Source organism: Mauremys mutica, chromosome 8 (assembly GCF_020497125.1).
Source record: "Mauremys mutica isolate MM-2020 ecotype Southern chromosome 8, ASM2049712v1, whole genome shotgun sequence".
Taxonomy (NCBI): Eukaryota; Metazoa; Chordata; order Testudines; family Geoemydidae; genus Mauremys; species Mauremys mutica.
Genome location: NC_059079.1, coordinates 110,504,852 through 110,532,724, shown reverse-complemented (window position 1 = coordinate 110,532,724; position 27,873 = coordinate 110,504,852). Strand labels below are relative to the sequence as shown.

The 27,873-nt window shown below is 64.5% G+C and overlaps 2 protein-coding genes across 7 annotated transcripts; one reads left to right on the top strand and one right to left on the bottom strand.

The window, feature by feature from the left end:
• Nucleotides 1-39: 39 nt before the first annotated feature.
• LOC123376743 (ADP-ribosylation factor-like protein 3) lies at nt 40-11,367 on the bottom strand. Of its 4 annotated transcripts, XM_045029008.1 has the most exons (9): nt 11,038-11,367; nt 10,214-10,378; nt 8,611-8,850; nt 7,610-7,728; nt 2,640-2,783; nt 2,431-2,547; nt 2,121-2,171; nt 1,065-1,250; nt 40-513 (listed from the first exon to the last, which is right to left on the bottom strand). In XM_045029008.1, the coding sequence occupies exons 4-9, from the start codon at nt 7,625-7,627 to the stop codon at nt 466-468; spliced, it is 564 nt and encodes a 187-aa protein (XP_044884943.1). In that variant the 5' UTR covers nt 7,628-7,728; nt 8,611-8,850; nt 10,214-10,378; nt 11,038-11,367; the 3' UTR covers nt 40-465. The 4 variants fall into 4 exon arrangements, with proteins under 4 accessions (XP_044884943.1, XP_044884944.1, XP_044884942.1 ...); XM_045029009.1 differs by lacking the exon at nt 11,038-11,367 and having other exon boundaries at nt 10,214-10,389; XM_045029007.1 differs by lacking the exons at nt 10,214-10,378; nt 11,038-11,367 and having other exon boundaries at nt 8,611-9,460.
• RGS14 (regulator of G protein signaling 14) lies at nt 10,308-26,645 on the top strand. 3 transcript variants are annotated; one of them, XM_045029006.1, is made up of 15 exons: nt 10,308-10,369; nt 15,851-15,872; nt 16,542-16,696; nt 17,372-17,464; nt 18,486-18,629; nt 20,994-21,143; nt 21,504-21,624; nt 21,758-21,894; nt 21,967-22,170; nt 22,441-22,517; nt 23,109-23,235; nt 24,679-24,760; nt 25,118-25,176; nt 25,573-25,693; nt 26,100-26,645. In XM_045029006.1, exons 5-15 carry the CDS (start codon nt 18,582-18,584, stop codon nt 26,342-26,344), a joined length of 1,371 nt encoding a protein of 456 aa, XP_044884941.1. In that variant the 5' UTR covers nt 10,308-10,369; nt 15,851-15,872; nt 16,542-16,696; nt 17,372-17,464; nt 18,486-18,581; the 3' UTR covers nt 26,345-26,645. The 3 variants fall into 3 exon arrangements, with proteins under 3 accessions (XP_044884941.1, XP_044884940.1, XP_044884939.1); XM_045029005.1 differs by lacking the exon at nt 10,308-10,369 and adding an exon at nt 11,366-11,580 and having other exon boundaries at nt 22,444-22,517; XM_045029004.1 differs by lacking the exon at nt 10,308-10,369 and adding an exon at nt 11,370-11,580.
• Nucleotides 26,646-27,873: the final 1,228 nt, after the last annotated feature.

Genomic DNA, 27,873 nt, shown 5'->3' with positions numbered 1-27,873 from the left:
GGCTGGGAACTGGCCAATGGGAATACAGAGCTGCTGCCCAGGGTGGGGGCAGGGCGCGGAGCTCCGTGGCCCCCCTGCCTAGAAGTCGGACCTGCTGCTGGCCACTTCCTGGGCGCAGTGCGGTGTCGGAACAGGTAGGCACTAGCTGACCAGAGCAACCCAGTGCTGGGTCGCGACCCGAACTTTGAAAAGCACTGGTCTAGAGGCTTGCCAGTGCCCTGGCTCCACTGGAGCCCTTGCTGCTGCCCTCCTGCCACAATTCAGGAACTGCAGATACACCAGAGACCAAATGAAACCCAGGAGGGTGAGGAATTCCAGAGAAGCTGATGAGCAATGAGAGCTTGGCCGGGAAAGGCCCTTTGAGCTCAGCAGCCTGGGGCTGGGGGTCCAGGGAGGGCCCCGGCCTACTGCTGGGAATCTCTGGGAGCTGGTGAGCGTGGCTGTGTGAACTGCAGCTCGATTCAGTCACTTCTTCCGGCTTGTGATCTGGCTGCAAATCCAGTTCATCCCATCCTATTAAAAACAAGAGACCGGTGTGATGGAGCAGGGACTGTCTGCATGGGGGATGGGAGAGCCAGGGAGGACTTTAGGTGATGGACAATACCTGAGCCTGTAACCTGAGCTAGGTGGGGGGAGGGGAGGTCAGCACCTCTGCCCGGGAAGCTAGACAAAGGCAGAGAGCCGGCTGGAGAGGGTTGGGTCAGTTTCGGTTTGGGGCTGGGGGCTGCAGTGCAGGGAATCCCAAGCTGGGAACTAAGATCCCTGCACCCCCAGAAAGACCAGATTGAGGGGTCCTGGCTGTGCCCACAAGCTCTGCTGTATCCTGCGTTCCTGTTGTCCAATAAACCTTCTGTTTTACTGGCTGGCTGAGAGTCACTGTGAGTCCCAGGAAGAGGGGTGCAGAGCCGGACTCCTCCACACTCCGCGACAACCGGTATGAGCACTGGCCCCTCCCAGCGTCCCCTGGCTTGATTCCTTGTGGGGGTCTCTTTGCCAGATCACTGGCCCCTGGGCTTCTTCACTGACCTCCCCAACCTCTGCCCCTCTGGGCCTCACCCCCATACCTGGACTCCTTCCCCAGACAGGGCTGAGCAGGCCTGGATTTGCCATTGGCGGTCCCGGTAGGTAGGTAGGTTCAGTCCCTCTGCGATCTCTGCAGCTGGTGCTGCACTTGCTAGATCCTGCTTGTTGGCAAACACCAGCAAAGGGACACCGGTGAGACTCTCGTCCTCGATCAGCTCCGCCAGCTCCTGACGAGAGACAGAGCGAGCAGTAGGCCCTGAGCACAGACAGCTGCAGGGCTCCGCTGCCAGGGCCTCATTCCAGGAACTTGCACCCGCCTTGTCACGCGAGTGGGATCTGGATGATGGGTTGTGAGGACATCCCTCACCAAGTGTCACTGAGCTGACACTTCTCTGCAAGGATCCCCGGGATACTGCCAGTCCAGCAGGGGGTCAGAGGACAAACCACAAAGGGCAGGGAGTTTCACCCTCCCTGAGGCTGTCTGGAATTGGCACAGCCCTTCCTGGCATCAGTCCCCTTCCAAAGGGAAAGCCCAGCATGTGTAACCGGTGGGTAGCCTTGACCCCAGCCTCTGACTATGGCCTGGGATGTGGGTTAATCTCCTGGCTCCGCCCTGGACTCTGTGACCTCAGGTGTGTTCTGCTCTGGGCCTCAGGTCCCATCAGCGTCATGGGGCTCACGAGCTGGGGAGGAAACATTCCTCACCATGAACCCCTTTGCTGCCTGCTGTGCCTTCCTTCAGCTCAGGATACAACCAGCTGCTGGGGAACTACATTTCTCACCAATCCCTCCGCGGGGGACGGGGGAGGTTCAGCAGGGGCTGGGGTTCCAGCCCAGCTTACTCTCAAGATTGAGTAGTTAACAACCCTGGTTCTCTCTGCACTCTGCATCCCATAGATATCCCCCCCTCCCCCGAAAAGTCTTAAATGGCCAGTAGATACTGTTATACTGGGCAAAGTAGCTGCTCCAGCAGCACAGCCAAGACTTAGTCCCGAAGACCCCCAGAAACATGCACATCTGAGGCCTGTCCCAGCACACGTAATGTCAAGAGCAATCGGCCCACAAGTCAGTGTATCTTCAGGGAGGCCGCATCGTACCTGCCCGGTCTCCTCAAAGCGTTTCTTGTCAGCGCTGTCAATGACGTAAATCTGCCACCGGAACAAAAGGGAAAGTCACCCATTCACTTCTTGCTCCCCATGGCACCCTGCAGGTCTCACCTTTATAGGCACCCTGCCCCCCAGGCACCCCTGGGTGGGCACCCACCAGTTCTCCCTTTGCAGGTGGGACAAAGGCTCCTGCTGTGGAACCCCAGTATTAGACCCCAGCTGGTCCAGCTTCCAACACTGCCTTGTGAATGGGGCCCCTTGGGTCGTCCCTGCCCACCTGGGGGCTGGGCCTCATGCTCACCAGCATGTCTGTGTTGCCCAGGTACTTCTTCCAGTAGGGGCGGATGGCACGCTGCCCGCCGATGTCCCAGACGTTCAGCCTGAAGCCATGTGAGTGCACACTTTTTATGTTGAACCCCTGCACAGGGAAGCAAACCGGGCTGTAATTCCAGTCAGGGGAGGAGAGCCCACCTCACCCACTATGCAATAGGTCCGGAGTTCTGCACCTACCTGCGTGGGGGTGATGGTGCTGACCTCCTCCGATGCTAGGCACTTCAGCAGTGTGGTTTTTCCAGCATTGTCCAGCCCCAGCAGGACGATCCGCAGTTCCTGCTCCACGGAGCCCTTGAGCTTTTGGATGACAGCGAGCAGCCCCTGCAAGGACAAAGGGACCCTGAGTGGCCAGGGCTGCATCCCAGAGCCCCCCAGGCATGCTTGGGGGGCTGCAGAATCCCTGGCGGGTGGGTTTGAGCTGATTCAGAAGACGTGCTGGGGGTGCAGTCAGGGAGTTGACTGATACAACCGACAACCAAGAGCCATCATTTCTGGGATCTATCACATGTGATGCCACAGAATCTGCCTGGAGAGTGAAACTGAATATTTATGGCATTACAATTGGACTTGAAAACTGACTGAAGAGCTGACATCAGCCATCTCAGACGTGATTTACAATCACCTTCAACCCCTCCCAGAGCTGAAGTCACCCAACCCACTCTAACTAGCCCTGGAGGTACTCTGAGCTGCGTGGGCCAGTTCACCACAGAAATAGTTTTCAAAGACACAAGCTGAGCACTCAGCGTGTATGTGATGAAAGGACCACAGACCAACAGCCTCCTCAGCCACAGCATGGCAGCCATGATGGGCCTAGTGAGGAAGGTGGAAGAACTCGATGGAATATTTCATGATATTGGACTTTCGAAAGGAGATCCAGTACAGATAATCCTAAAACACAATGCTGCACCATAGAGCATACATACCTCTCGCAAGATTCCTATCCACTTACTTTATAGAGTGGAAGCTGAGTTAAACAGAATTAAATGGATTGGCATAACCGAGAAAAATCTCCGAACCGACAGCACGGTGTGCCCCAATGGTATCGGCTATAAAGAAAAATAGGAAAATACGAATCTGTGTGGATCTTAAGACTCAGTGAAGCCATTGTAAGAGAAAAAATATGTCCTCCCAGCACTGGCTGACTTCCTCCCCAAAGTGAAAGAAAGTACAGGATTCTCCAAGCTGGATGCCTCAAAAAGACTCTGGCAAATTCTGGTACCCAAAGAAAGTGTTAAACTGACTACATTTATCGCACCCTTTGGTAGACTTTACTTTAAAAGATTACCTTTGGGATTACCAGTGTGCCTGAAATTTTCCAAAGAAGGGGGGAGGGATAGCTCAGTGGTTGAGCATTGGCCTGCTAAACCCAGGGTTGTGAGTTCAATCCTTGAGGGGGCCATTTGGGGATTGGTCCTACTTTAAGCAGGGGGTTGGACTAGATGATCTCTTGAGGTCCCTTCCAACCCTAATAATCTATGATTCTATGAAAGATGGCAGAGCTGTTAACAACACAAATGGAGTTGTCATGTGCATGGACAATATTCTGATATACGAGGAAGAACACACCAAACTCTCAGCAAGGTCCCAAGGCTAATCATTTAGTCTGGACTAAAGCTACACAAGGAGAAGTTTGTTTTCTGCCTACCCCAAACTGAGACAATAAACAAGGATGGAATCAGTCCTAGACCTGAGAGAGAAAAGTAATTTGAGAACTGAATGTACCAGAATTGAGACGCCTGCTGGTGCTGGTGAATTACCTTGGTTGGTACCTTTCTGCAGTGACAAAACCACTGAATAAACTATTGAAGTCCTGACTATGGGGTCAAATCAAGAAATTGTCTTCAAAAAGGTAAAAGAAATGACCCCAGTAGCTCAACCTCTCAAGTTCTATGTGAATAAACCCACAATGGGGGTCAGTGGAGACACAAGCAGCTCTGGACTAGGTGGTGAATTGTTGCAACAACGTGGCTCTGAGTAGAAGCCAGCTGCATTTTGCTCTTGCACAGTCACAGACGTGGAAAAATGATCTGCACAGATTGAAAAGGAGTGCCTGGCAAGCTTAGGGGCATGTGAGAACTGTACAGAGATCTGTGTGGATTGGATTCACTTACACTGATAACAGACCATAAACCACTTGTAACCCTCTGTGATGGGGCGACTGCCCCACACTGGCCCATAAGGGGTTAATAGAGCCCTACGGAGTCTACGCAGGAGGCAGCCAATTTGAGAGGGGCTGTAAGGAGCAGCCAATCAGGGCCTGGCAGGCCCTTATAAGAAGAGCTGCAGGTCAGAGCAGCTTGGGTAGCTACCTGAGCTTGAGGAGGGAAGGTCAGGCCAGGCTCCTAGCAGAGGAAGGAGCGCAGCACCAGCACCCTGGACAGAGCAGTTCTACTAGCAGTGAGGGGGTGGGGGAGCTAAAGGTGGCTCTGGGTTGGCTGCGGGAATTTGCAGGCTGATGCCCTGAGGGAAGGGCAAAGAGGTGCTGGGGGCAGTGGGGGAATGGCCCAGGGAAAGGTACTGAGAGGTTGGAGGGGACGCAGCACGTGGCTGCCATCTAGAGGGTCCCTGGGCTGAGACTCGAGTAGTAGGTGGGCCCCCCCGCCCTGCCCCAGCCCCCCCTGCGGATTGCCACTGAGGAAGTGGCCAGACAATTGGCTGCAGTAGCCACTGAGGGAACTGGCTCGACTTGGGCAGACTGCAGTTCCCCCGGATGGAGGGAGAACAGAGCGTGACATAGCCAGAGGGCTGTGTCATGAAGAGGATGCCACGCTCCTGGGAGTGATGTGGGTGGGTCCTGAAGCAGAAGTGACAGCCACGAGATACCACCAGAAGAGCATGCACTGGCTAGCAGAGCTAATCCCCAGGATAGCCAGCAGGAGGCGCCGCAGTGGTGAGTGAACTCTGTCTCACCCTCATCAATGGAAAACACCTGGATCAAGCACTGCTGAGATGCCGGCGTCTCTTGCTAAGGTTAATACCATGTAACCCAATTGCTGAATATGTTCCTGGGAAAAATCGGTTAGTAGCAGACACTCTGTGACAGAGCCAGCATTGCACTCAACTACCCGAGCTCACAGATCCTGTAAAGGCATATGTGGATGCTGTGTGCACTTATAGACCAGCATCAGAAAAGAGGCTACACCTGCTACAAAAAAGCATCCTCAGGCAGTTCTACGTTCCATTAGGGCCAACTGACCCAAGTATTTAAAGGACACCAAGGAAATGACAAAACACTACTTTGTGGTACATGGACAGTTAAAGCGAGTCAAATAGACTCATGAATAAAAGCAACTGCATTGTAATTCCTGCGAAATGAGAGGAGAAATCCTAAACCTCACCTAGGAAGGACATCAAGAACTAACTAAACACCATGAATGGGCCATCCAGTTAGTGTGGGCGCCGGGCATCAGCAAGGACATAAAGATAGAGTATTGCCATGTGAACACTGCAGAACTAACAGACCAACACAACACCCCTGCCAGACAGATCTTGGAAGAGACTAGCTGCAGATTTATGCCAAAGGACAGCATTATCTTATTGTCATGGACAGTTTTTCCAGGTATACGGAAATAATGTACTTGAAAGCCATAACATGTTGCAGTGTTATCGAGAAACTGAAGTGCACTTTTGCTCATTTCCGTATTCCAGAACAACTAGTGACGGACGACAGACCCCGTCTCACGGCAGCAGAATTTGAGTCATTCTGTAGGAAATATGACTTTGATCTTATTACTGGCAGCCCACATTACTCCCAAGCAAATGGAGAGGCTGAGAGAGCTGGACAGGCAGCCAAGAAAATCCTGCAGGAGGAAGATCCATTCCTTGCTCTTCCGAGATACAGATCAACACCAATAGCAGCTCCAGGAGACAGGCCCACACAGCTCCTGATGGGAAGACAACTCAGAGCGACAGGTTGGAACAATCTCCAGCATGGCCAGATGTGAAGACAGCAGCCAACTGGATCAAAAAGCTAAAGAGCTTATGGGCAGCTTTACAACAGACATTACTGAGAGAACTGCCGGGTCTAGCAGTGCACCTGGAGACCACATTCTTGGCAAACTTGATGGAGGAAAAAAAATTGACAACTCCAGCTCTTGTAAAGGAAAAGAATTAATCGCCCAGATCACGGGTGATCCAGACCGACTGCGGAGAGTTCAACAGAAACCATCAACATCTACAGTTTGTTCCTTGGAAAGCGCCATCAATGGAGCAAACTCTACAGATGGTGGGTGCAGATTCCAAACCTACTACAGCCAGTCGGTGACACTAACTGACAGGCAGGTGACCAAGTTGTTACACATTCAGGTCACGTAATTAGAAAACCAGTCCGCGACCTGGACACTTAACCGAGTGATACCGCACTTCAGAGACAGTGCACCGCTGTCAATCCTGGACGTGGTGGGAATGCAGAACTGCAAGGGGGAGAGGTACTGTCCCTTACTGTTCAGCTGTAATGCACCTTTCTCAAGCTGCCCTCAGGCAGACAGGGCAGCGCGTGAGAGGGGCTCATGAGTAGCACAGCAGCCGTGTTGTGCTAAGAGGGAAGCTCTGGAGCCAGGCCATAGCTGGCACAGAAGCGTGGCAGTAACGGAGGAGGGGAGGCTTGTAGGGCATTGTGGAGAGAATTGGGGCTGGCCCCAGAACCTCATGGGACCAGGCCAAGGGGGGCTGCTGCTGCCCCCACCCCTTGGTTCATCTGCATTTCAAGCCAGGCCCCATTCCCAACCTGATTCAGGCCCCCAGCCACCTGGCCCCATCCCAGCTCTCAGCCTCTGGCCCCATGGTGCATTTTGACTCCATCCTGGCCCCCCAGGGCGATCCCAGTTCCTGGCCTCCCACCACTTTGCTGATCCCAGCACTGCCCCCCTTGCTGACTGTGAGGCAGGCCCTGCCCCCTTTTGCCTCGGCCCTGCCCTCCAGCTGCTGCTTCGCTCTGGAGAGATTAAATTGGTGCAGCCGTCCAGTGCCCCCCGCCCCACACACACTGACAGGTTCCGCTCTTGGGAGTGCCAGGCCCCGCGGGGCTCTGCCATCTCAGGGGGGAGGGTTTGGGGTTCCCAGGTCCCAGTGCTGGGATAGTCACACTGAACACCCCCGTCCTGTGAAGTGCCCCCACAGGGACCAAGCTGGGAGCCAGCCCCACTTACCTTCTGTACTTCACCCATGGTCTGGGAGAGTCTACATCCTCCGTAGGGCGCTGGGAGCTCCTCTGGGCTCAGGGCCAGGTCCCGGCCCGCGGCTGCGTGCCTGACACCCGTCCCTTCGCCTGCACGGGCAAGAGGATTAAAGCTCCAGAATTAGCTGTAGTTCCTCCATTTACCCCCAGCATTAAATACCTCCCTAGGTAAATCCCCCAGCCAGCTGTCGCCCAGCCTGCCAGCCCCTCCCACGGGCCCAGCCCTAAGCCACAGGGGAAGCAAAGCCCCTTTCCCATCCTTGCAGGGTCGTGGGGCTCAGAGCCCCTGTGGTGATACCACTGTGTCCCACTTGAGGGGAGGAGCCAGCCCAGACCCATGACAGGTGAACTCCCCAGCATCAAGGGGCCTTGGTTCCCCCAGACCAGCCTTCCAGGCCAGTCACCCAAGCCCATCTGCCATGCCCTATGGGACAGAGGCGAGAGCAGCAGCCCCCAGGCAGGACCTATGCCAGCAGGGAGCAGGTGCGCTGGGCACGGGGCTGAGGTGCCAGAGCCCTGGAAGGCAGTGGGGGCTGGAGGGTGGAGGAGGCTGCACCATGCTGGAGGCACTGAAGTGTGGAAGCAGGAGCCCAGTGTCAGGGGAAGAGGCGGGGGCGGGCGGGGGGGTAGCAGAGAGTTCAGGGGAGGCTGGGGAGGGACAGCAAAGACCAGCTCCAAGCAGCAGGCCTGGTGGCAGGCAAGGGAAAAGGTCTGGCTCCTGTAGCAGCAAAGGCGGGGGAGGGGTGTTACCCTGCACTGAGAAATGGTGCGGCAGAACTTTTCCCAAGGTGAGGAACTGGGAAAAGCCAGCTCCAGCCCCAGCTTCCCTACAAACCCACCCCGCTTGCTGTGGCTCCTGGGCCCAAGTGCAGGCCGGGGCGGAGGCCCCAGCAGCACAGGGAGATGGATCCGTGGGAGTCCTGCCCCCTCTGGTGCATCCCACATCCCCAGCATTGACCCATTACCAGTCACCTGCTCCTTGGGGCTGGAGCTGCAGCTCATTCCGATGTGGGTGTTCCCTCTTCCCCTACAGGGCACAGCCCCCCAGTTCTTCCAGCACTTCCAAGCCCTGCTGGCTGCATCAATCCCAAAAGGGTCAAGTCTGTTCCAGGATGTGAACTCATCCAGATTCGTCACTGGGGTCACGGGGGGCCACGCCTCGGAGCAGCGCCACCGCAGGGCTTGTCCTTGCAAAAAGTGGGGGCATCAGACCTGGTACAGTAAAGGGGCGCTGCCAGACTGCAGAAAGGGGGGTCATAGAGCAGCCTGCCAGTCCAGGATGGAGCCATAGGGTCAGAAGTGCTGCGTGGGAGTAGGGACAGCCCTCGATATTTTGCTGGCCAGGGCAGAAAAGGTTTCAGTGCTCTCCCTGGGGGCCAGATAAAACCAGCCAGGCAGCACAGCGCTATGGCCGTCCCTGGCGGTCACCCGTCCCTAGAACAGCCCTCAGGAGGGGCAGATATGGCATCCCCCTCAGGCCGGCCGACAGCAGTTCCGGGCCCCAGGGCAGAACGGTCAATGGGCCCCAGCCCGTGCGGATGCGTCCGCCTGACATTTGGGTGGTGCTGCACCTGCGCTGGGCTGCCGGCTGCGCTTTTCCAACCTGGCCAGGGATTCCACATGCCCGCCCGGCTACCTTCGCCGCTGCCAGTACCACCCCGTGAGCACCTAGGAGCCCTGCGGCCCGCCCGGGTGATTGACCCCCTCCCCTGCCCCCCGTCTCAGTGCAATTCAGGGAGCCTGCAACTTTACTGGAATGACAAGCTGGGACTTGGGCTGAGCTGGTGCCAGGTCCAGGACAGGCTCACCCACTGCCACGATTCCCCCTCTCTGCTGTCCCTGAGCGCGGGCTGTCACGGCCTCCCAGGGCCCAGGCTCTCAGCTCCGTAGGGCCCTTGGGAGGAACCCCCTTCAGAGCGACAGCCCTTCTCAGGGGTCCGCTCTCTCTTCCGCCTCCCAGGCCTGCACCTCTCTGAGTCTCCAGCATGCCTGGCTCTGCTGTGGGCCCCCACAGGGAGTCCCCTTGCTCTGGGCCCCCGGGGCCTCCACATCCAGAGGGAATAATGCCCCCCCTGCCCCCGATCTCCAGCCTGAAGTGACTCTCACCCAGGATAAAACAGGAGGTTTTTGAACGTCCAAACCCAGCCCAGGCCGTTCCCAGGGACCCTGGCCCTGGCCAGTCTCAGCACCATCCATCTGGGCCTGGCCCACACCCCGGGTGGCTCAGGCTGCCTTTTGTCCCCAGTCCAGCAGCAGCCCCCTCCTTCCAGCCGATCATCCTATATCATGTTCCCCACCAGCCCCTCCTCCGTCCTTTGTCTTCCATCCCAGGCAAACAGGTCACCTGGGCCCTCCTTCCGCCGTCCTTTGTTCCCACTAGCTGTTCCCACTAGCTGGCCCCGACGTCCCTCCTCAGCCCACTGTCCCCCCACTGGGCACCCAATCTCCAGGCCATTGTCCGGGGTCCTGGCTGGTAGGCGAGGTCACACCTGGACCCTGCAACAACAAACCCCATCCCCCACTTTGTTAATGCACAGAACAGGGAAACTGAGGCACACACTATGTTCATGCAAACCATTGAAAAAATCCCCCACTTGTCACAGTGGGCGGGGCCGCACCACTGGCGATCCAATCAGTGAGCACGGGTGCTGCACAGCAGAGTGTGGTGATGGTCCCGGTGAAGTGGTGGAGCCTCTGGACCAGCTGTCCATCCTGGGCCCAGACTGAGCTGGTCAGCAGCCTGTGAGAGAAGCCAGGAGCTTATGGTCCTGGGCGCCCACACCCTGTTGCCCGGGGCGTCGGGGGAGCGACGGGACGGGGTCGAGGGCCCGGCCCTGCTGCCCGGGGCGGCGGGGGAGGGACGGGACGGGGACGAGGGCCCGGACCTCCTGCCCGGGGCGTCGGGGGAGCGACGGGACGGGACGGGGACGAGGGCCCGGCCCTGCTGCCCGGGGCGTCGGGGGAGCGACGGGACGGGGACGAGGGCCCGGCCCTGCTGCCTGGGGCGTCGGGGGAGGGACGGGACGGGGACGAGGGCCCGGCCCTGCTGCCTGGGGCGTCGGGGGAGCGACGGGACGGGACGGGGACGAGGGCCCGGCCCTGCTGCCCGGGGCGGCGGGGGAGGGACGGGACGGGGACGAGGGCCCGGCCCTGCTGCCTGGGGCGTCGGGGGAGGGACGGGACGGGGACGAGGGCCCGGCCCTGCTGCCTGGGGCGTCGGGGGAGCGACGGGACGGGACGGGGACGAGGGCCCGGCCCTGCTGCCCGGGGCGTCGGGGGAGCGACGGGACGGAAGAAGGACGAGGGCCCGGCCCTGCTGCCCGGGGCGTCGGGGGAGCCATGTGGTACTGGCTGTGAGAGGCTCAGACGCTGCAGGGAGGGGCTCTGGCAGTGCCGTACCTTAGAGGGATCCAGTCTCTCCAGGTTCTCATCACTTGGGTAGCCCCCGTGCCCATCAGCAGGATGTTCCCGTGAGCGCCGTGGCTTTGTCCTGTGTTCGTGGCTCTCCTTTCCTCGAGTGCAGGGGCCTCGGCCAGGGCCAGCCGCCAGCTCTGAGTGCCCAGGCCCCGTCTGCTGCGGGAGCGGCGGTGCTGGGGTTCAGAGCTGGGCCCCGGGGCATGCGGCCCAGGGCCCTAGGGTGGGGGGGCTGGCCTTGCTGTGGTGGGGGGCTGTGCTGCAGGGAGGGAGGCTCCTCTGCAAACCCCAGTTCTAGCTGCGGTTTGGTTTCCATAGTGACACTTCCTGTGGTAGCAAAAAGAGGTAGTGAGCAGCCCTGTGAGCCTGGCAGTGAGTGTGCCGTGCCGCTCCTCCCGCCAGGGACGCCCGCAGCCTGCTGGCCTGCACGGGGCCTGCCCACCGAGCCCCATGCTCCCTGCCCGCACAGCCCCCTGCTGAGGCATGCCTGGGAAAGCAAAGCACCTGGGCGTTCAAAGCGGCCACATGGTGAGTGCCCGGCCTGCTGGGGGCGCGTGGGCGGGAGCGGCGTTCGCCTGCTCTGGAGGTGCGACCGAGCCACACCCAGCCCTTGTGGTTTTTGGCTCGCCCGGCCAGCAAGGCGCCCCCAGTGACAGGGGGGCTGCACCCCCTCTACCAGCGGATCTACTCCTGGGTGGAGGCTGCTGGTGCTGGGTCACTAAGAGGCCCCGGCCCCAGGGTTCTGCCCCCACCCTGGGCCACTCTGCTTCAGAGGGAGGGACCCTGCCCCTTGGGGAGATGCTGTCTCAGGCTTCCCTGCCCGCAAGATGGCTCGGTGCAGCCCATCCTCCCTCCCGCACATCGCTCTGGCTGCCTTCGGAGGGCACTGAGACAGTCAGGGCCTAGGCCTGCCTGTGGGTCAGCTGTGGGGGCTGCCGAGACCTGTGGGGTCTGTGCCAGGTGCTGGGGGCCTTCCAGAGACGCCAGCAGCTCAGAGCTTCCCGCTCCAGGCGGATGCAGCATTGTCAGTCTGAGCCGGGTGCCAATGAGCCTGTTGCACAGTTCGGCACGCTGGGTAGGGACTAGGCCAGGCAGGCTGGGGCTGTGCCCTGGCAACGCCGGGTCTGTGCGGAACCCAGGGCTAAAATTATGGAGGGGTGGGAGGAGTCTGTGGGTTGGGAGTGAGGGGCATTAGCACAGCTGGGGGGGCATGGAATAATAGGGGTGGGGGGTGGCTGGATTGGCATCACAGTGCACCAGCAGAGTCTGGGGTGGGGAGCCCAGGAGGGGTAGCAGGGGGGCAGAGCAGAGCTGAGTGGGGAGCCCGGGGTGGGGTTGGCAGGTGGACAGTGGCAGAGCTGGGTGGGGAGCCCGGGGTGGGGGTAGCAGGGGGGCAGTGGCAGAGCTGGGTGGGGAGCCCGGGGTGGGGGTAGCGAGGGGGGAGTGGCAGAGCTGGGTGGGGAGCCCAGGGTGGGGGTAGCAGGGGGGCAGTGGCAGAGCTGGGTGGGGAGCCCAGGTGGGGGTAGCAGGGGGGCAGTGGCAGAGCTGGGTGGGGAGCCCGGGGTGGGGGTAGTGAGGGGGCAGTGGCAGAGCTGGGTGGGGAGCCCGGGGTGGGGGTAGCAGGGGGGAGTGGCAGAGCTGGGTAGGGAGCCCAGGGTGGGGTTGGCAGGTGGACAGTGGCAGAGCTGGGTGGGGAGCCCGGGGTGGGGTTGGCAGGGGGCCAGTGGCAGAGCTGGGTGGGGAGCCCGGGGTGGGGGTAGCAGGGGGGAGTGGCAGAGCTGGGTAGGGAGCCCAGGGTGGGGTTGGCTGGTGGACAGTGGCAGAGCTGGGTGGGGAGCCCGGGGTGGGGGTAGCGGGGGGGCAGTGGCAGAGCTGGGTGGGGAGCCCGGGGTGGGGGTAGCGGGGGGGCAGTGGCAGAGCTGGGTGGGGAGCCCGGGGTGGGGGTAGCAGGGGGGAAGAGCAGAGCTGAGTGGGGAGCCCGGGGTGGGGGTAGCGAGGGGGCAGTGGCAGAGCTGGGTGGGGAGCCCGGGGTGGGGGTAGCGGGGGGACAGTGGCAGAGCTGGGTGGGGAGCCCGGGGTGGCGGTAGCGGGGGGGCAGTGGCAGAGCTGGGTGGGGAGCCCGGGGTGGGGGTAGCGGGGGGGCAGTGGAAGAGCTGGGTGGGGAGGCCGGGGTGGGGGTAGCAGGGGGGCAGAGCAGAGCTGAGTGGGGAGCCCGGGGTGGGGGTAGCGAGGGGGCAGTGGCAGAGCTGGGTGGGGAGCCCGGGGTGGGGGTAGAGAGGTGGGCGTGGCAGAGCTGGGTGGGGAGCCCAGGGTGGGGGTAGCAGGGGGCAGTGGCAGAGCTGGGTGGGGAGCCCAGGTGGGGGTAGCAGGGGGGCAGTGGCAGAGCTGGGTGGGGAGCCCAGGGTGGGGGTAGCAGGGGGGCAGTGGCAGAGCTGGGTGGGGAGCCCGGGGTGGGGGTAACAGGGGGGCAGTGGCAGAGCTGGGTGGGGAGCCCGGGGTGGGGGTAGTGAGGGGGCAGTGGCAGAGCTGGGTGGGGAGCCCGGGGTGGGGGTAGCAGGGGGGAGTGGCAGAGCTGGGTAGGGAGCCCAGGGTGGGGTTGGCAGGTGGACAGTGGCAGAGCTGGGTGGGGAGCCCGGGGTGGGGGTAGCGGGGGGACAGTGGCAGAGCTGGGTGGGGAGCCCGGGGTGGGGGTAGCGGGGGGGCAGTGGCAGAGCTGGGTGGGGAGCCCGGGGTGGGGTTGGCAGGGGGACAGTGGCAGAGCTGGGTGGGGAGCCCGGGGTGGGGGTAGCGGGGGGACAGTGGCAGAGCTGGGTGGGGAGCCCGGGGTGGGGGTAGCGGGGGGGCAGTGGCAGAGCTGGGTGGGGAGCCCGGGGTGGGGGTAGCAGGGGGGAGTGGCAGAGCTGGGTAGGGAGCCCAGGGTGGGGTTGGCAGGTGGACAGTGGCAGAGCTGGGTGGGGAGCCCGGGTGGGGGTAGCAGGGGGGCAGTGGCAGAGCTGGGTGGGGAGCCCGGGGTGGGGGTAGCAGGTGGACAGTGGCAGAGCTGGGTGGGGAGCCCGGGGTGGGGGTAGCGGGGGGGCAGTGGCAGAGCTGGGTGGGGAGCCCGGGGTGTGGTTGGCAGGGGGACAGTGGCAGAGCTGAGTGGGGAGCCCGGGGTGGGGGTAACAGGGGGACAGTGGCAGAGCTGGATGGGGAGCCCGGGGTGGGGGTAGCAGGTGGACAGTGGCAGAGCTGGATGGGGAGCCCGGGGTGGGGTTGGCAGGGGGACAGTGGCAGAGCTGAGTGGGGAGCCCGGGGTGGGGGTAACGGGGGCAGGGCAGAGCTGGGTGGGGAGCCCGGGGTGGGGGTAGCAGGGGGGCAGTGGCAGAGCTGGGTGGGGAGCCCGGGCGGGGGGTAACGGGGGGCAGTGGCAGAGCGGGTGGGGAGCCCGGGATGGGGGTAACGGGGGGCAGTGGCAGAGCGGGTGGGGAGCCCGGGGTGGGGGTAACAGGGGGGCAGGGCAGAGCTGGGTGGGGAGCCCAGGGTGGGGGGTAGCGAGGGGGCAGTGGCACAGCTGGGTGGGGAGCCCAGGGTGGGGGTAGCGAGGGGGGAGTGGCAGAGCTGGGTGGGGAGCCCAGGGTGGGGGGTAGCGAGGGGGCAGTGGCACAGCTGGGTGGGGAGCCCGGGGTGGGGGTAGCGAGGGGGCAGTGGCACAGCTGGGTGGGGAGCCCGGGGTGGGGGTAGCGAGGGGGCAGTGGCACAGCTGGGTGGGGAGCCCAGGGTGGGGGTAGCGAGGGGGGAGTGGCACAGCTGGGTGGGGAGCCCGGGGTGGGGGTAGCAGGGGGGCAGTGGCAGAGCTGGATGGGGAGCCCGGGGTGGGGTTGGCAGGTGGACAGTGGCAGAGCTGGGGGAGAATTTTCAGGCCTGGGCCCTGATGTTGGTTCCCTGATTTCTGGAGACGCTGGCTGGCTCTGCCTCCTGGAGGGCCCAACCTTCCAGCATCAGGGCAGCTGACACCCCATCGCAGGCAGCCCCGCAGGCTGTGCAAAGCCCTGCGTGTCCTACTCCTCAGCACCCAGGAGGGGAGCAGTTCTCTGTCACTGCTGGGACGTGAGCCCTGCTTAGGGAGGGGTGCCTGGCCGCTGTTTCCCCAGAGCTAAGAGCCCAGGGGTGCCCCGGGGCTGGCAGGGCAGTGGCTGGGCCTGGCCTGCTGGGGGCAGCATCCCCAGACCTACCCTTCTCTGTGCCATGAGCCCCCAGCTGGGAGCTCTTTGGCGGCGGGGCGGGGTGGGGGGGGAGGTCTGCCTGCCTAGGTGGCTGGGTGCTGCCCCACAGAAACGCCTGCACTAAGGGCTCTGGGGTCTCCCCCAGCCCCAGACCTGGGAAATGGCCTGCAGTTGTTAGTGTGCTGGAGGCTGTGGCTTCCTCTCCCTTTTCCTGCCCTCCCTCCCCTTCCTGTGCCCTGGAGGCTGCTACACTTCTCCCCAGGCAGCTGCAGTGTCACAGCTGATAGCATCAGCCCTTTCTCAATCACCTCGCTGAGCTGAGCGAGGAGGGCAGGCCAGAGAGTGCCCAGCCTGCCAGCTGACTCCTGCCCCAGCCCTGCTGGAGCCCGGCTCCATGCGAGCACCGAATGGCTCCTGGCTCCTGCACAGACCAAGCACCCTGGCGGGGAGACACCTGGCAGCCGGTGTCCTTGCACTCTCCTTGGCTGACTCATCCCTCGCCCCAGGGGCTGCCTGGGCTGGCCTCCCTGCTCCCCATAGCTGCAGGGTGCAGGGCCCGGGATCCTGGCTGACCTCTCCTCCTCCTGTCCTTGCAGGGCCTGGCTGTGTCAGATGGAGGTGAGTCAGACGCTGCCTGGGAGATGCGGGGGTGGCGTTAGGAGGAGCCCGAGAGCGGTAACCAGCTTGGCTCAGTGCCCAGCCCCAGTGGGACGGGACCAGGAGCCCTTAGGGCTGCTCAGCTGGATGGTACAGAGCCCCTGCCTGGCCCACACACAGCACCCGGGGCCATGGGACTCCTTGTGGGGGGCAGAGCTCCCTCCTATCCTTCCCCACTCACATCCCCCAGGACAGGGCTGGATGCACAGGCACTAGCCTGGGTGATGCCCGGCCCCCTGCCCGGTGCCAGCTTGGCTCCCTCTGGACCCCTGGGCTGTTGGCAAAGGCTGGTGCCCCTCTCCTGACAGGGAGACTCGCCCGTTCCTGAGCCCAAGGGCCCAGGCCCACTGCAGATTGTGCACCCCTCTCCGAGCTGTCCCAGGCTCTCTGCAGCTGCCGTACTCCTGCTCAGGTCACGTTTGGAAGAGTCCCTCGCCCTGCGTGTCAGAGGGGTCCTGTGTGGCCCGTGGGCCCTAGGTCTGGCGGCCCTGCTCTGGAGTGCCTGGCTTCAGAGCTCCCGGGCCTGCCCTGCTTGGACAGCACCCCCCACCCCGTCCCCTCCAGCTGGGCGGGGAGCAGGACTGGCTCCAGGGAGTGGAGCAGGGCCTGACCTCTCTGTCTGCATCTCAGAGTTAAACAGCTCCGGGGCCCGGGGCAGTAGCCACAGTGTGCACAGCCTGCCTGGTGCCCAGAGCGCAGACTACACTGCGCAGCTGCCTGTGGCCAGCTGGGCCGAGTCCTTCGAGACACTGCTGCAGGACCGGGTGGCCGTCACCTACTTCACCGTGAGTGCCAGGGTGTGTCAGACCCTGCCGGGCCCAGCCCACCCCCCTCACTGCCCTCAGCCCTCAGTTCCCCCCATTCTCCAGCTGCTCGCTGTGCAGGGAGTCCAGGCAGCGGGGGGCAGAGGGTGGGGGTTGGGCTAGTAACCCTGGCGGAGGCTGGGCTGCCCCCCGGGCAGGAGTTGGGCTGGTACCCTGGGCGGGGGCTGGGCTGCCCCCCGGGTGGGGATTGGGCTGGTCCCTGGGTGGGGATTGGGCTGGCACCCCGGGCGTGGGCTGGGCTGGCCCCCTGGGCAGGGGCTGGGCTGCCCCCTGAGCAGGGATTGGGCTGGCTCCCCGGGCGGGGGCTGGGCTGCCCCCTGGGTGGGGGTTGGGCTGGCTCGCCGGGCGGGGGCTGGGCTGCCCCCTGGGCGGGGGTTGGGCTGGCACCCCGGGCGGGGGCTGGGCTGCCCCCTGGGCGGGGGTTGGGCTGGGTCCCTGGGCGGGGGCTGGGCTGCCCCCTGGGTGGGGGTTGGGCTGGTACCCTGGGCGGGGGCTGGGCTGGTACCCTGGGCGGGGGCTGGGCTGCCCCCTGGGCGGGGGTTGGGCTGCCCCCTGGGCGGGGGTTGGGCTGGTACCCCGGGCGGGGTAGTGGCACTGGTGAGGCTGATGCCACCGTGCTCCTCTCCTGCTCCCCAGGAGTTCCTGAAGAAGGAGTTTAGTGCTGAGAACGTTTACTTCTGGCAGGCGTGTGAGCGATTCCAGCAGATCCCAGGCAGAAACACGCAGCAGGTACCGGGCCCAGGGGGGGCTAGCGGCTCGGCCCCCCCTCCTGACAGTGGGAGCATAGCTAGCCAGGCACACACGGAGGCTCAGACCTGGGCTGCCCCCCACAGGGAAGCACGTGCCAGGGCATCCGCAGGAACCTGGGTGTCAGTTGAAGCTCAGTGGAGGCCCTGCTCAGAGGGGAGCTGCAGCCAGTAGCTAACGGGTGAGGGGATGGAGAATAGCATGGAGCGCCCGTGGCCGTTGTGTGCTGCCCCGGGGGCCGTGCAGGACTGGCGGGCTCTAAGAGAAGGACATTGCCAATGATCAAGGGCTGGAGAGACAGAGCAGAGAGGGATTGTTCCCTTAGCAAGACGATGAAATGAGGCATGGTCTAGAGATGGAACCTTGGGACCGTCTGTCTGGTACACAAGAACAAGGGAAAGTTCAAAACGGATCGAAGGTAATTAATCCTCCGCCCCAGTGTACATAGCCAGTGGAACTCATTGCCACAGGATGTCAGTGCGGCCAAGAACTAGTGAGAGCCTGAGAGGAGCTGGCCTTGTAAATGGATAACGGGGTATGCAGAGCTATAACAGTGCAGATGGCATTTGGAAGGGCTAAAACCTCCTGCCTTGGGGCTTCGGCCAGTCTCTGACTGTTAGGGGTCAGGAGCAGGGCTCCTATACCCTCCTCTGAGCATCTGGTGCTGCGCGCTGAGGCAAGGGCTGCTGGGCTGGAGGGCCCGCGGGACTGGCCCAGCCTGGCCGTTCCTGGGTTCCCAAGCACAGCGGCACGCCGCAGGGGGCGCTCTGCCCTAAGCCACGGGACCAGCGGACCCTCCGCAGGCACGCCTGCAGGAGTCCACCAGAGCCGCCTGCCACCCTCCCGGCGACCGGCAGAGCGCCCCCCGTGGCGTGCCGCCCCAAGCGCCCGCTTGGCGTGCTGGGGCCTGGAGCCGCCCCTGCTGGTGACCATGCTCTGCGTGTGCTCCCATGCACACTGGCAAGGGGGCTCGGCCACCCCTGTGATGACTCTGTCTCCGCAGCTGGCCCAGGAGGCCCGGCGGATCTATGACGAGTTCCTGTCCAGCCACGCGGTCAGCCCCGTTAACATCGACCGGCAGGCCTGGATCGGGGAGGAAATGCTGGCCACGCCCACCCCCGACATGTTCCGAGTCCAACAGCTCCAGGTGAGCATTGTCCCTGCCCAGCCCCCCGGCCGGGGAGAGGGGGCCTGGAGCCATCCCCCAAGGGTCAGGATGGACGAGCTGGGGACATATCCCCTCCCGCAACTCTCAGCGGGGAGTAGGAGGTGGGAATCCAGAGCTCCTGATTCTGGGACTTGTCCCTCTGCTTCTGAGAGTCAGGTCTGTCTCTAGGGGCCGTGCCAGGCTCTGGGCGGGGGGAGGCGCTAGCCAGGTCTGTGTCCGGGGGCCGTGCCAGGCTCTGGGCGGGGGGAGGCGCTAACCAGGTCTGTGTCCGGGGGCCGTGCCAGGCTCTGGGCGGGGGGAGGCGCTAACCAGGTCTGTCTCTAGGGGCCGTGCCAGGCTCTGGGCGGGGGGAGGCGCTAGCCAGGTCTGTGTCCGGGGGCCGTGCCAGGCTCTGGGCGGGGGAGGCGCTAGCCAGGTCTGTCTCTAGGGGCCGTGCCAGGCTCTGGGCGGGGGGAGGCGCTAGCCAGGTCTGTGTCCGGGGGCCGTGCCAGGCTCTGGGAGGCGCTAACCAGGTCTGTGTCCGGGGGCCGTGCCAGGCTCTGGGCGGGGGAGGCGCTAGCCAGGTCTGTGTCCGGGGGCCGTGCCAGGCTCTGGGCGGGGGGAGGCGCTAACCAGGTCTGTGTCCGGGGGCCGTGCCAGGCTCTGGGCGGGGGAGGCGCTAACCAGGTCTGTCTCTAGGGGCCGTGCCAGGCTCTGGGCGGGGGGAGGCGCTAGCCAGGTCTGTGTCCGGGGGCCGTGCCAGGCTCTGGGCGGGGGGAGGCGCTAACCAGGTCTGTGTCCTGGGGCCGTGCCAGGCTCTGGGCGGGGGGAGGCGCTAACCAGGTCTGTGTCCGGGGGCCGTGCCAGGCTCTGGGCGGGGGAGGCGCTAGCCAGGTCTGTGTCCGGGGGCCATTCCAGGCTCTGGGCGGGGGGAGGCGCTAACCAGGTCTGTGTCCGGGGGCCGTGCCAGGCTCTGGGCGTGGGGAGGCGCTAGCCAGGTCTGTGTCCGGGGGCCGTGCCAGGCTCTGGGCGGGGGGAGGCGCTAACCAGGTCTGTGTCCGGGGGCCGTGCCAGGCTCTGGGCGGGGGGAGGCGCTAACCAGGTCTGTGTCCGGGGGGCGTGCCAGGCTCTGGGCGGGGGGAGGCGCTAACCAGGTCTGTGTCCGGGGGCCGTGCCAGGCTCTGGGCGGGGGAGGCGCTAGCCAGGTCTGTGTCCGGGGGCCGTGCCAGGCTCTGGGCGGGGGGAGGCGCTAGCCAGGTCTGTGTCCGGGGGCCGTGCCAGGCTCTGGGCGGGGGGAGGCGCTAACCAGGTCTGTGTCCGGGGGCCGTGCCAGGCTCTTGGCAGGGGGAGGCGCTAACCAGGTCTGTGTCCGGGGGCCGTGCCAGGCTCTGGGCTGGGGGAGGCGCTAACCAGGTCTGTGTCCGGGGGCCGTGCCAGGCTCTGGGCGGGGGGAGGCGCTAGCCAGGTCTGTGTCCGGGGGCCGTGCCAGGCTCTGGGCAGGGGGAGGCGCTAACCAGGTCTGTGTCCGGGGGCCGTGCCAGGCTCTGGGCTGGGGGAGGCGCTAACCAGGTCTGTGTTCGGGGGCCGTGCCAGGCTCTTGGCAGGGGGAGGCGCAAACCTGGTCTGTGTCCGGGGGCCGTGCCAGGCTCTGGGCGGGGGTGGCGCTAACCAGGTCTGTGTTCGGGGGCCGTGCCAGGCTCTGGGCTGGGGGAGGCGCTAACCAGGTCTGTGTTCGGGGGCCGTGCCAGGCTCTTGGCAGGGGGAGGCGCTAACCAGGTCTGTGTCCGGGGGCCGTGCCAGGCTCTGGGCTGGGGGAGGCGCTAACCAGGTCTGTGTTCGGGGGCCGTGCCAGGCTCTGGGTGGGGGGAGGCGCTAGCCAGGTCTGTGTCCGGGGGCCGTGCCAGGCTCTTGGCAGGGGGAGGCGCTAACCAGGTCTGTGTCCGGGGGCCGTGCCAGGCTCTGGGCAGGGGGAGGCGCTAACCAGGTCTGTGTCCGGGGGCCGTGCCAGGCTCTGGGCGTGGGGAGGCGCTAGCCAGGTCTGTGTCCGGGGGCCGTGCCAGGCTCTTGGCAGGGGGAGGCGCTAACCAGGTCTGTGTCCGGGGGCCGTGCCAGGCTCTTGGCAGGGGGAGGCGCTAACCAGGTCTGTGTCCGGGGGCCATTCCAGGCTCTTGGCAGGGGGAGGCGCTAGCCAGGTCTGTGTCCAGGGGCCGTGCCAGGCTCTTGGCAGGGGGAGGCGCTAGGTCTGTGTCCGGGGGCCGTGCCAGGCTCTTGGCAGGGGGAGGCGCTAGGTCTGTGTCCGGGGGCTGTGCCAGGCTCTGGTCACAGGTCAGGCACGGCAGTAACTGGGTCCCTCTCCTGGCTCAGATCTTTAACCTGATGAAGTTTGACAGCTACGCGCGCTTCGTGAAGTCCCCGCTGTTCCAGGCGTGTATGAGGGCTGAGAATGAGGGACAGCCGCTCCCCGACCTGCGGGCTCACTCCCGGAACAGCAGCCCCCCACCCGACCTCGGCAAGGTACCAGGTCCCGCTCCCCAGCCCAGGGGGTGGGGTCCAGGGGCGGGGCTGCTGGAAGGACTGCAGTCGTGGGCACCATGCAACCCAAATGGGCCAAACTTGAGCGGCAGTGTGACCCGGCACTTGGGGTCATGACCCAGTGCCTGGGATCGTGACCCGGCGCCTGGGGTCGTGACACCTGGCTGCTCCTCCAGCATGCCAGCAGGGAAGGGCTCCACCATTCACCACCCAGCTCTGCTCAGGAGCCAAGGGGGGGCTGACAAGTGGGGTGGCAATGCCCTCTCCTCAGGGGGAGTCCCTTTCTCGGGGGGGCAGCCCCAGAAGCTCCCTGAGCCGAGATCTGCCCCTCTTGTCCCCTAGAAGGCGAAGCTGAAGCTGGGGAAGTCCCTGCCACTGGGGGTGGAGGTGGCCGGCAGCTGTGCTGGCAGGAGCCCCCAGAGGTCCTTCAGGAGAGGGGAGCGGAGAGAGCCCTCGTGGACAGGTAAGTCCCACGCCAGGCGTCACCTGGCTGCCATCTCACTAGCTCCGCAGGCCTGTGGCTGTCCCTTCCCAAAGGGCCCCGGAGCCCCGGAGCTGGCCTCTTGTCCTGACATCCCTCTGTCTGTCTGTCCTAGAGGTGGAAGACGGCAATGGGGGCTCGTCCCTGTGGCGTGAGTCCCAGGGCTCCCTGAATTCCTCTGCGAGTCTGGACCTGGGCTTCCTCTCGTCGTCCTGCAGCAGCAGCAGCATGGCCAGCAGCTCCCGGGCAGAGGTAAGTGCCCTACCGCAGGGCCTGCTGCATAGCCACGCCGCCTGCCGGGTGACACCGCCTCTTCCCCTGCAGAGCCACAGGAAGAGCCTGGGAGGCACAGAGCCCGACCCACAGGCCAGGCCCAGCAAGTACTGCTGTGTGTACCTGCCGGACGGCACGGCCTCGCTGGCCTCGGTGCGGGCTGGCGTCTCCATCCGCGACATGCTGGCAGGCCTCTGTGAGAAGCGCGGCTTCAGCCTCCCTGACATCAAGGTCTACCTGGTTGGCAATGAACAGGTAGGGACGGTCCTGGGCTGGGGAGGAGAGAGGTGGGCAGGCCAGGGATGGCCTGGGGGCTCCATCAGAAGCCAGCCCTGGAGCCACCTCGCCTGAGGGACCCCAGGGCCCCGCACTGACAGGCGCTGCCCGCCTGAGGCACCTACCTGCCGACAGGAATTCCATGAGAGAAGGTTTTGGGGGCTGTGCCGGGGCCGTGGGAGGGGCTGTGTCTCGGGTGGAGCCGTGTTCCTGGTTCTGACGTGTCTCCTCTTGGCTGGCTCTTCCCAGAAGGCTCTGGTGCTGGACCAGGACAGTGTGGTTCTGATGGACCAGGAGGTGAAGCTGGAGAACAGAGTCAGTTTCGAGTGAGTGGAAGCTGCTGGAGAGACAGACGCTGCTGCACTCTGCGAGCGTGGGGCCAGCGCCTGCAGCACTGGCTCTGCAATGTCCCTGCCTCTCCCAAACCTTCCCTGTGCTCCACGCCCCGGCTCCCCATGGCAGCAGCACCATGCTCATGGGAATGAGACAGTGGCTCTGGTGCTAAATGCAATGGGGCTCAGGCCGCAAGCCAGCTGGGTTGGGCCCTCAGAAGAGCAGATGGGAGCACGGCTCTGTCCCGCCCCTGCACATGCTGGCCTAGACACCGCAGGGTGCTGCCAGTACTGGCCAGCGAAGCCGGCTTCGCCCAGAATGAACACGCCTGGAGCGGACATCTGGCAGCCTGGGCTCCTGAGTGCCCAGTACAGCTCCACCCGGCTCACTTTGCCCTGCCCCACCCTGCTCAGCTCTGCCCCGCACAGCCCCACCTCCTCAGTTCCTGCCTGCCCCACCCCGCCTTGCCAGGCTCAGCCCTGCCCCATCGTTCCAGCTGCTGTCTCACCCCACCAGGTCTTGCCACATCCTACCCTGCATGGCCCATCCTGCCCCATGTGTTTCCTTCATCTCTGTCTTCCTAGGTTGGAAATTTCCCCCCTCAGTAAAACAGTGCGAATCACTGCAAAGTCGACCAAGTGCCTGCGGGAGGCGCTGCAGCCTGTGCTGGGGAAGTACGGTGTGGATGTGGAGCGGGCACTGCTGCGGCGGGTGAGAGCTGGCTCGCAGCCTGGGCAGGGGGCTGCCTTCCCCGCTCTGGCGGAGTCCTAGGAACTGCAGAAAGGGGGCTGCTGTCTTTCAGTGCTGGGCATAAGCCATTGCCTGGGGCTGCAGAGGCAGATCTTAGGGAGTCCTTTGCCCTCATGCAGAACTCAGCCCTCCTCAGGTAGGAGAGGCCAGACTGTGGCTTGTCCTGCAGGCAGTGCCCCACCCATGGAGCCTGGGGCTGGGGCTGGCTACATGGCTTTCCCCAGAGGCTGCCTGCCCACCCGTGGGCAGAGCTCCTACCTCGGGGACCGGGCTGCCCGCTCGTGGGCAGAGCTCCTACCCCGGGGACTAGCCCGCCCATGGGCAGAGCTCCTACCCTGGGGACCAGGCTGCCTGTGGGCAGAGCTCCTACCCTGGGGACCAGGCTGCCCACCTGTGGGCAGAGCTCCTACCCCGGGGACTAGCCCGCCCATGGGCAGAGCTCCTACCCTGGGGACCAGGCTGCCCGTGGGCAGAGCTCCTACCCCGGGGACCAGGCTGCCTGCCTGTGGGCAGAGCTCCTACCCCGGGGACCAGGCTGCCCGTGGGCAGAGCTCCTACCCCGGGGACCGGGCTGCCTGCCTGTGGGCAGAGCTCCTACCCCGGGGACCAGGCTGCCCGTGGGCAGAGCTCCTACCCCGGGGACCAGGCTGCCCATGGGCAGAGCTCCTACCCCGGGGACCGGGCTGCCTGCCCATGGGCAGAGCTCCTACCCTGGGGACCAGGCTGCCTGCCCGTGGGCAGAGCTCCTACCCCGGGGACTAGCCTGCCAGTGGGCAGAGCTCCTACCCCGGGGACCGGGCTGCCTGCCCGTGGGCAGAGCTCCTACCCCGGGGACTAGCCTGCCTGTGGGCAGAGCTCCTACCCCGGGGACCGGGCTGCCTGCCCGTGGGCAGAGCTCCTACCCCGGGGACTAGCCTGCCAGTGGGCAGAGCTCCTACCCCGGGGACCGGGCTGCCCGTGGGCAGAGCTCCTACCCCGGGGACTGGCTGCAGCTCCTACCCCGGGGACCAGGCTGCCCGTGGGCAGAGCTCCTACCCCGGGGACCAGGCTGCCTGTGGCAGAGCTCCTACCCCGGGGACCAGGCTGCCCGTGGGCAGAGCTCCTACCCTGGGGACCAGGCTGCCTGTGGGCAGAGTTCCTACCCCGGGGACCAGGCTGCCCGTGGGCAGAGCTCCTACCCTGGGGACCAGGCTGCCTGTGGGCAGAGTTCCTACCCCGGGGACCGGGCTGCCTGCCTGTGGGCAGAGCTCCTACCCCGGGGACCAGGCTGCAGCTCCTACCCCGGGGGACCTCCAGCCAGTGTGTGGCCTGTGCCCTCATTGCCCCTGACACCGTGGCCAGAGCCTGCTCTTGCTCCCCACGATGCACCATCCCATGCAACCCCCCAACTCTGTTCTGCTGCAGCAGGGGGAGCCGGGAGCCCTGGACCTGGAGAAGCTGGTCAGCACCGTGGCTGCGCAGAAGCTCATCCTGGAAGCTGCGACAGGTATGGTCCGCAGGGCGGAGCGGCCAGGCTGGAGCACCCCCGTGGTCCCGCCTCCTGCCCAGGCCAGCACAAAATCTGTGTCCAGCCCAGTGGCCTGTGGGCCCCACACAGCACTGTGTGGGCTCAGCCAGTCGGGATCTTCCTCCTCCCCAGTCGGCCCCAGACTCTGCACCTGTAAGATGCCATGTGCCTTGGCTGTTGGCCACCACGAAATCCCACAGCAGTGAGTTCCACAGTTATCGTGGTGCTGAGTCCTTCCCTGGTGGGCCCGGGCTCTTGTGATGGCAGGTGGTCTGCCCTGCCTCGTCCCATGGCAGGAGCCTCTGGGCCTGACTCGCTGCGGTGCTTGTGTTGCAGAAGTGAAAGCGACTGGCGCTAGTGACACTGTTGTGGCTGCTTCCCCCCTTCGGTGCAAGGTGAGTCCTGGGCACCAAGAGGGGCCCAGGCAGGGGGGCTGAGGGGGTGCCCCAGCGAAGGGGGGCAGCACTAGGGTAGGCCGGGGCTGTCGCTGGGGCTGGGCTGAGCTGGAAGTCCCCGGGAGTGCAGCTCACTGGCTCACTTGGGGGCGGGGGGCAGTGAGCGCTGTGGCCAGGGCAGGGTGCAGCTCTGGGGCGGGCTGGCTTCGGGGGCGCGTTGAGGGAGCTCTGCAGCATGGAGCAGGGTTGGGGCACCGTGATTACAGCTGCTCTGAGCCAGGCCAGCTTTGGGGCATCTCTGTGCCCTGAAGGGGAGGCAGGTCTCCCTGCCGGGCTGGGCTGGGGTTGCCGGCTCACTCTTCCTGCTCCTCACAAGCTCTCTTCCCCCACTCCCAGGAGGGCGCCCCCACAGGCACAGAGGAGGAAGCAGACATGCTGTCAGAGGTGCCCCCCTCCTTCACCAGGTCCAGGCCAGCAGCCCCGCGGGGCATGAACCGGTGCACGTATGACCTGGAAGGTGGGCAGCCCTGGCATCTGGCATGCGCTTAAACCAGCCCCACGTGTGGGGCACAGGGGCATGGGAGGCCTATCTGGGGTGCTGGGGGCAGAGGGCGTCAGAAGGAAACGTGGGGGGTGGGGAAGTGCAGGGGCAAATGGGGACTGGGAAGGGGAGTCTGAGTGCGGGATGGGGGCTCTGGGGTGGAAGAGGGGGAGTCAGAGCACAGGATGGGGGATCTGGGGGGGGCCTGGGGGTGGGAGGGGGGTTCTGGGTGGGAGAGGGGAGTCTGAGTGTGGGATGGGGGCTCTGGGATAGGAGAGGGGAGTCTGAGCACAGGATGGGGGTTCGGGGGGGGAGGGGTCTGGGGGTGTTCTGCAGAAGTCTGGCTCTGCCCAATGACTCCACTCTCCCCTCGTTCCCCCAGGGCTGGTGGAGCTGCTGAACCGGGCCCAGAGCTGCAGGGCCAACGACCAGCGTGGGCTGCTCTCTAAAGAGGTCCTGGTCCTGCCCGACTTCCTGCAGCTGCCAGGGCAGGATGCTGGCCCCAGCAAGAGCTCTGAGCGGCAGCATGGCCCCTGCGATGCCAGCCCCACACCAAAGGGGGCTGGTGCCCCTTGCCCCCTGGATCCCGCACTGGCGCAGCCACCTGTCCACTCTGAACTGCACTGAGGCCCATGCTGCACTTTCTTCAGAGCCAGCGTTGAGGATGTCTGGCCCTGATTTTGGGTCAGCTCCGGTGCCCTGGCCAAATCCTGCGTCCTTAAACTGCCTCGGCAGTTTCAGGAAACTACAGTATTCTCCACTTCCTGTCCTAAACTGTTGTGTAGTGTTGCTGTGAGTTGTTAAACAGCTGCCTCGTTCCACCCTAGAGGTAGCTGCATCTCAGTGGCAAGTGAAGTGAGCCTGTATATAGTTTGTATGTCAGTTATTTGTAAAGCACTTTGGGATGTAAGATATGCCTGATTAACAACCTGCGTGGCCCAGCGCCTCTGCTTCTGTCACCAGTCCTCGCCATGGGGGCAACGAAGGATGGGAGCCAGCCTATGTCTGTGCAGAGGGGGCCGTGGAGAGTTGGCAGCTGCCTGCAGGAGGGGGATGGTGGCTGGTGGCACGTCAGGATGAGGAGGATGGGGAGGGTTAGGGCAGGAGCAGCTCCCTGGGGTGGCCCTTAGATGCACCTCACTGGGGTCTCTGCCAGACAGCTGCCCCCGTTTAGCTCCAGAAGTGCAGGCATGCAAACCCCAAACCCTCAGCTGCTACAGGGCTGCAGCAGGGCCTGGCTGCTCCCAGCAAGTGAGAGCCCGTACGCTAGCCCCAGGGTACAGGAGTCCCCATGCCCAGTCTGGCTGGATGGGCCGCATCTCCTGGGAGCTGGACCCTGTGCCCAGTGGGGGGCTGGGGGCAGATATGGGGCTGCGAGGGGAGCCCTGAGTCCCCCAGGCCATGCCAGCTTGCTGGCAGTGGTGCTGCTTTGCATGCTAAGGACGGCTGAGGCGGTGGCTGCGCCGCATTGGCTGCCCTCATCTGCATGTGACAGCACCTCATCGGGCTGCGTGTGAATGGGGAGTGGGAGAGGCAAGCAGCCGCCTGCAGCCCGCTGCACAGCCCAGGGATTACGGCCTGTCCGGTAGGCAGGGGTGCGGGCGTGACTGGCCATGCAGAGGGGCAAGGGGCAGCAGAGAACACGGCAGGTGAGACTGCAAAGAGCTGGGCTGTTGGGGGGTTTCACGAGAGAGCACATTTCCCTCATCAGCGCATCTCCAGTGCCCCAGGGTAGCGCTAGGGGGCGCTGCGGTGCAGGGAGCGGGGCGGGCTCTGTCTCTGTTCCCCAGGGCGGCGCTAGGGGGCGCTGTGCTGCAGGCAGCAGGGGCGGGGTCTGTCCCAGGGCCCCAGAGCGGCACTAGGGGGCGCTGTGCCGTGGGGAGCGGAGGTAGGTGCTGTCCCAGGGCCCCAGGATAGTGCTAGGGGGCGCTGTGGGGCGGGGTCTGTCCCAGGACCCCAGGGCGGCGCTAGGGGGCGCTGTGCCATGGGGAGCAGGGGTAGGCGCTGTCCCAGGGCCCCAGGGTGGTGCTAGGGGGTGATGCGGGGAGCAGGGCGGGGTCTGTCCCAGGGCCCTAGGGCAGCGCTAGGGGGTGCTGAGCCGCAGGGAGCGGGGCAGGGTCTGTCCCAGGGCCCCAGGGCGGCGCTAGGGGGCGCTG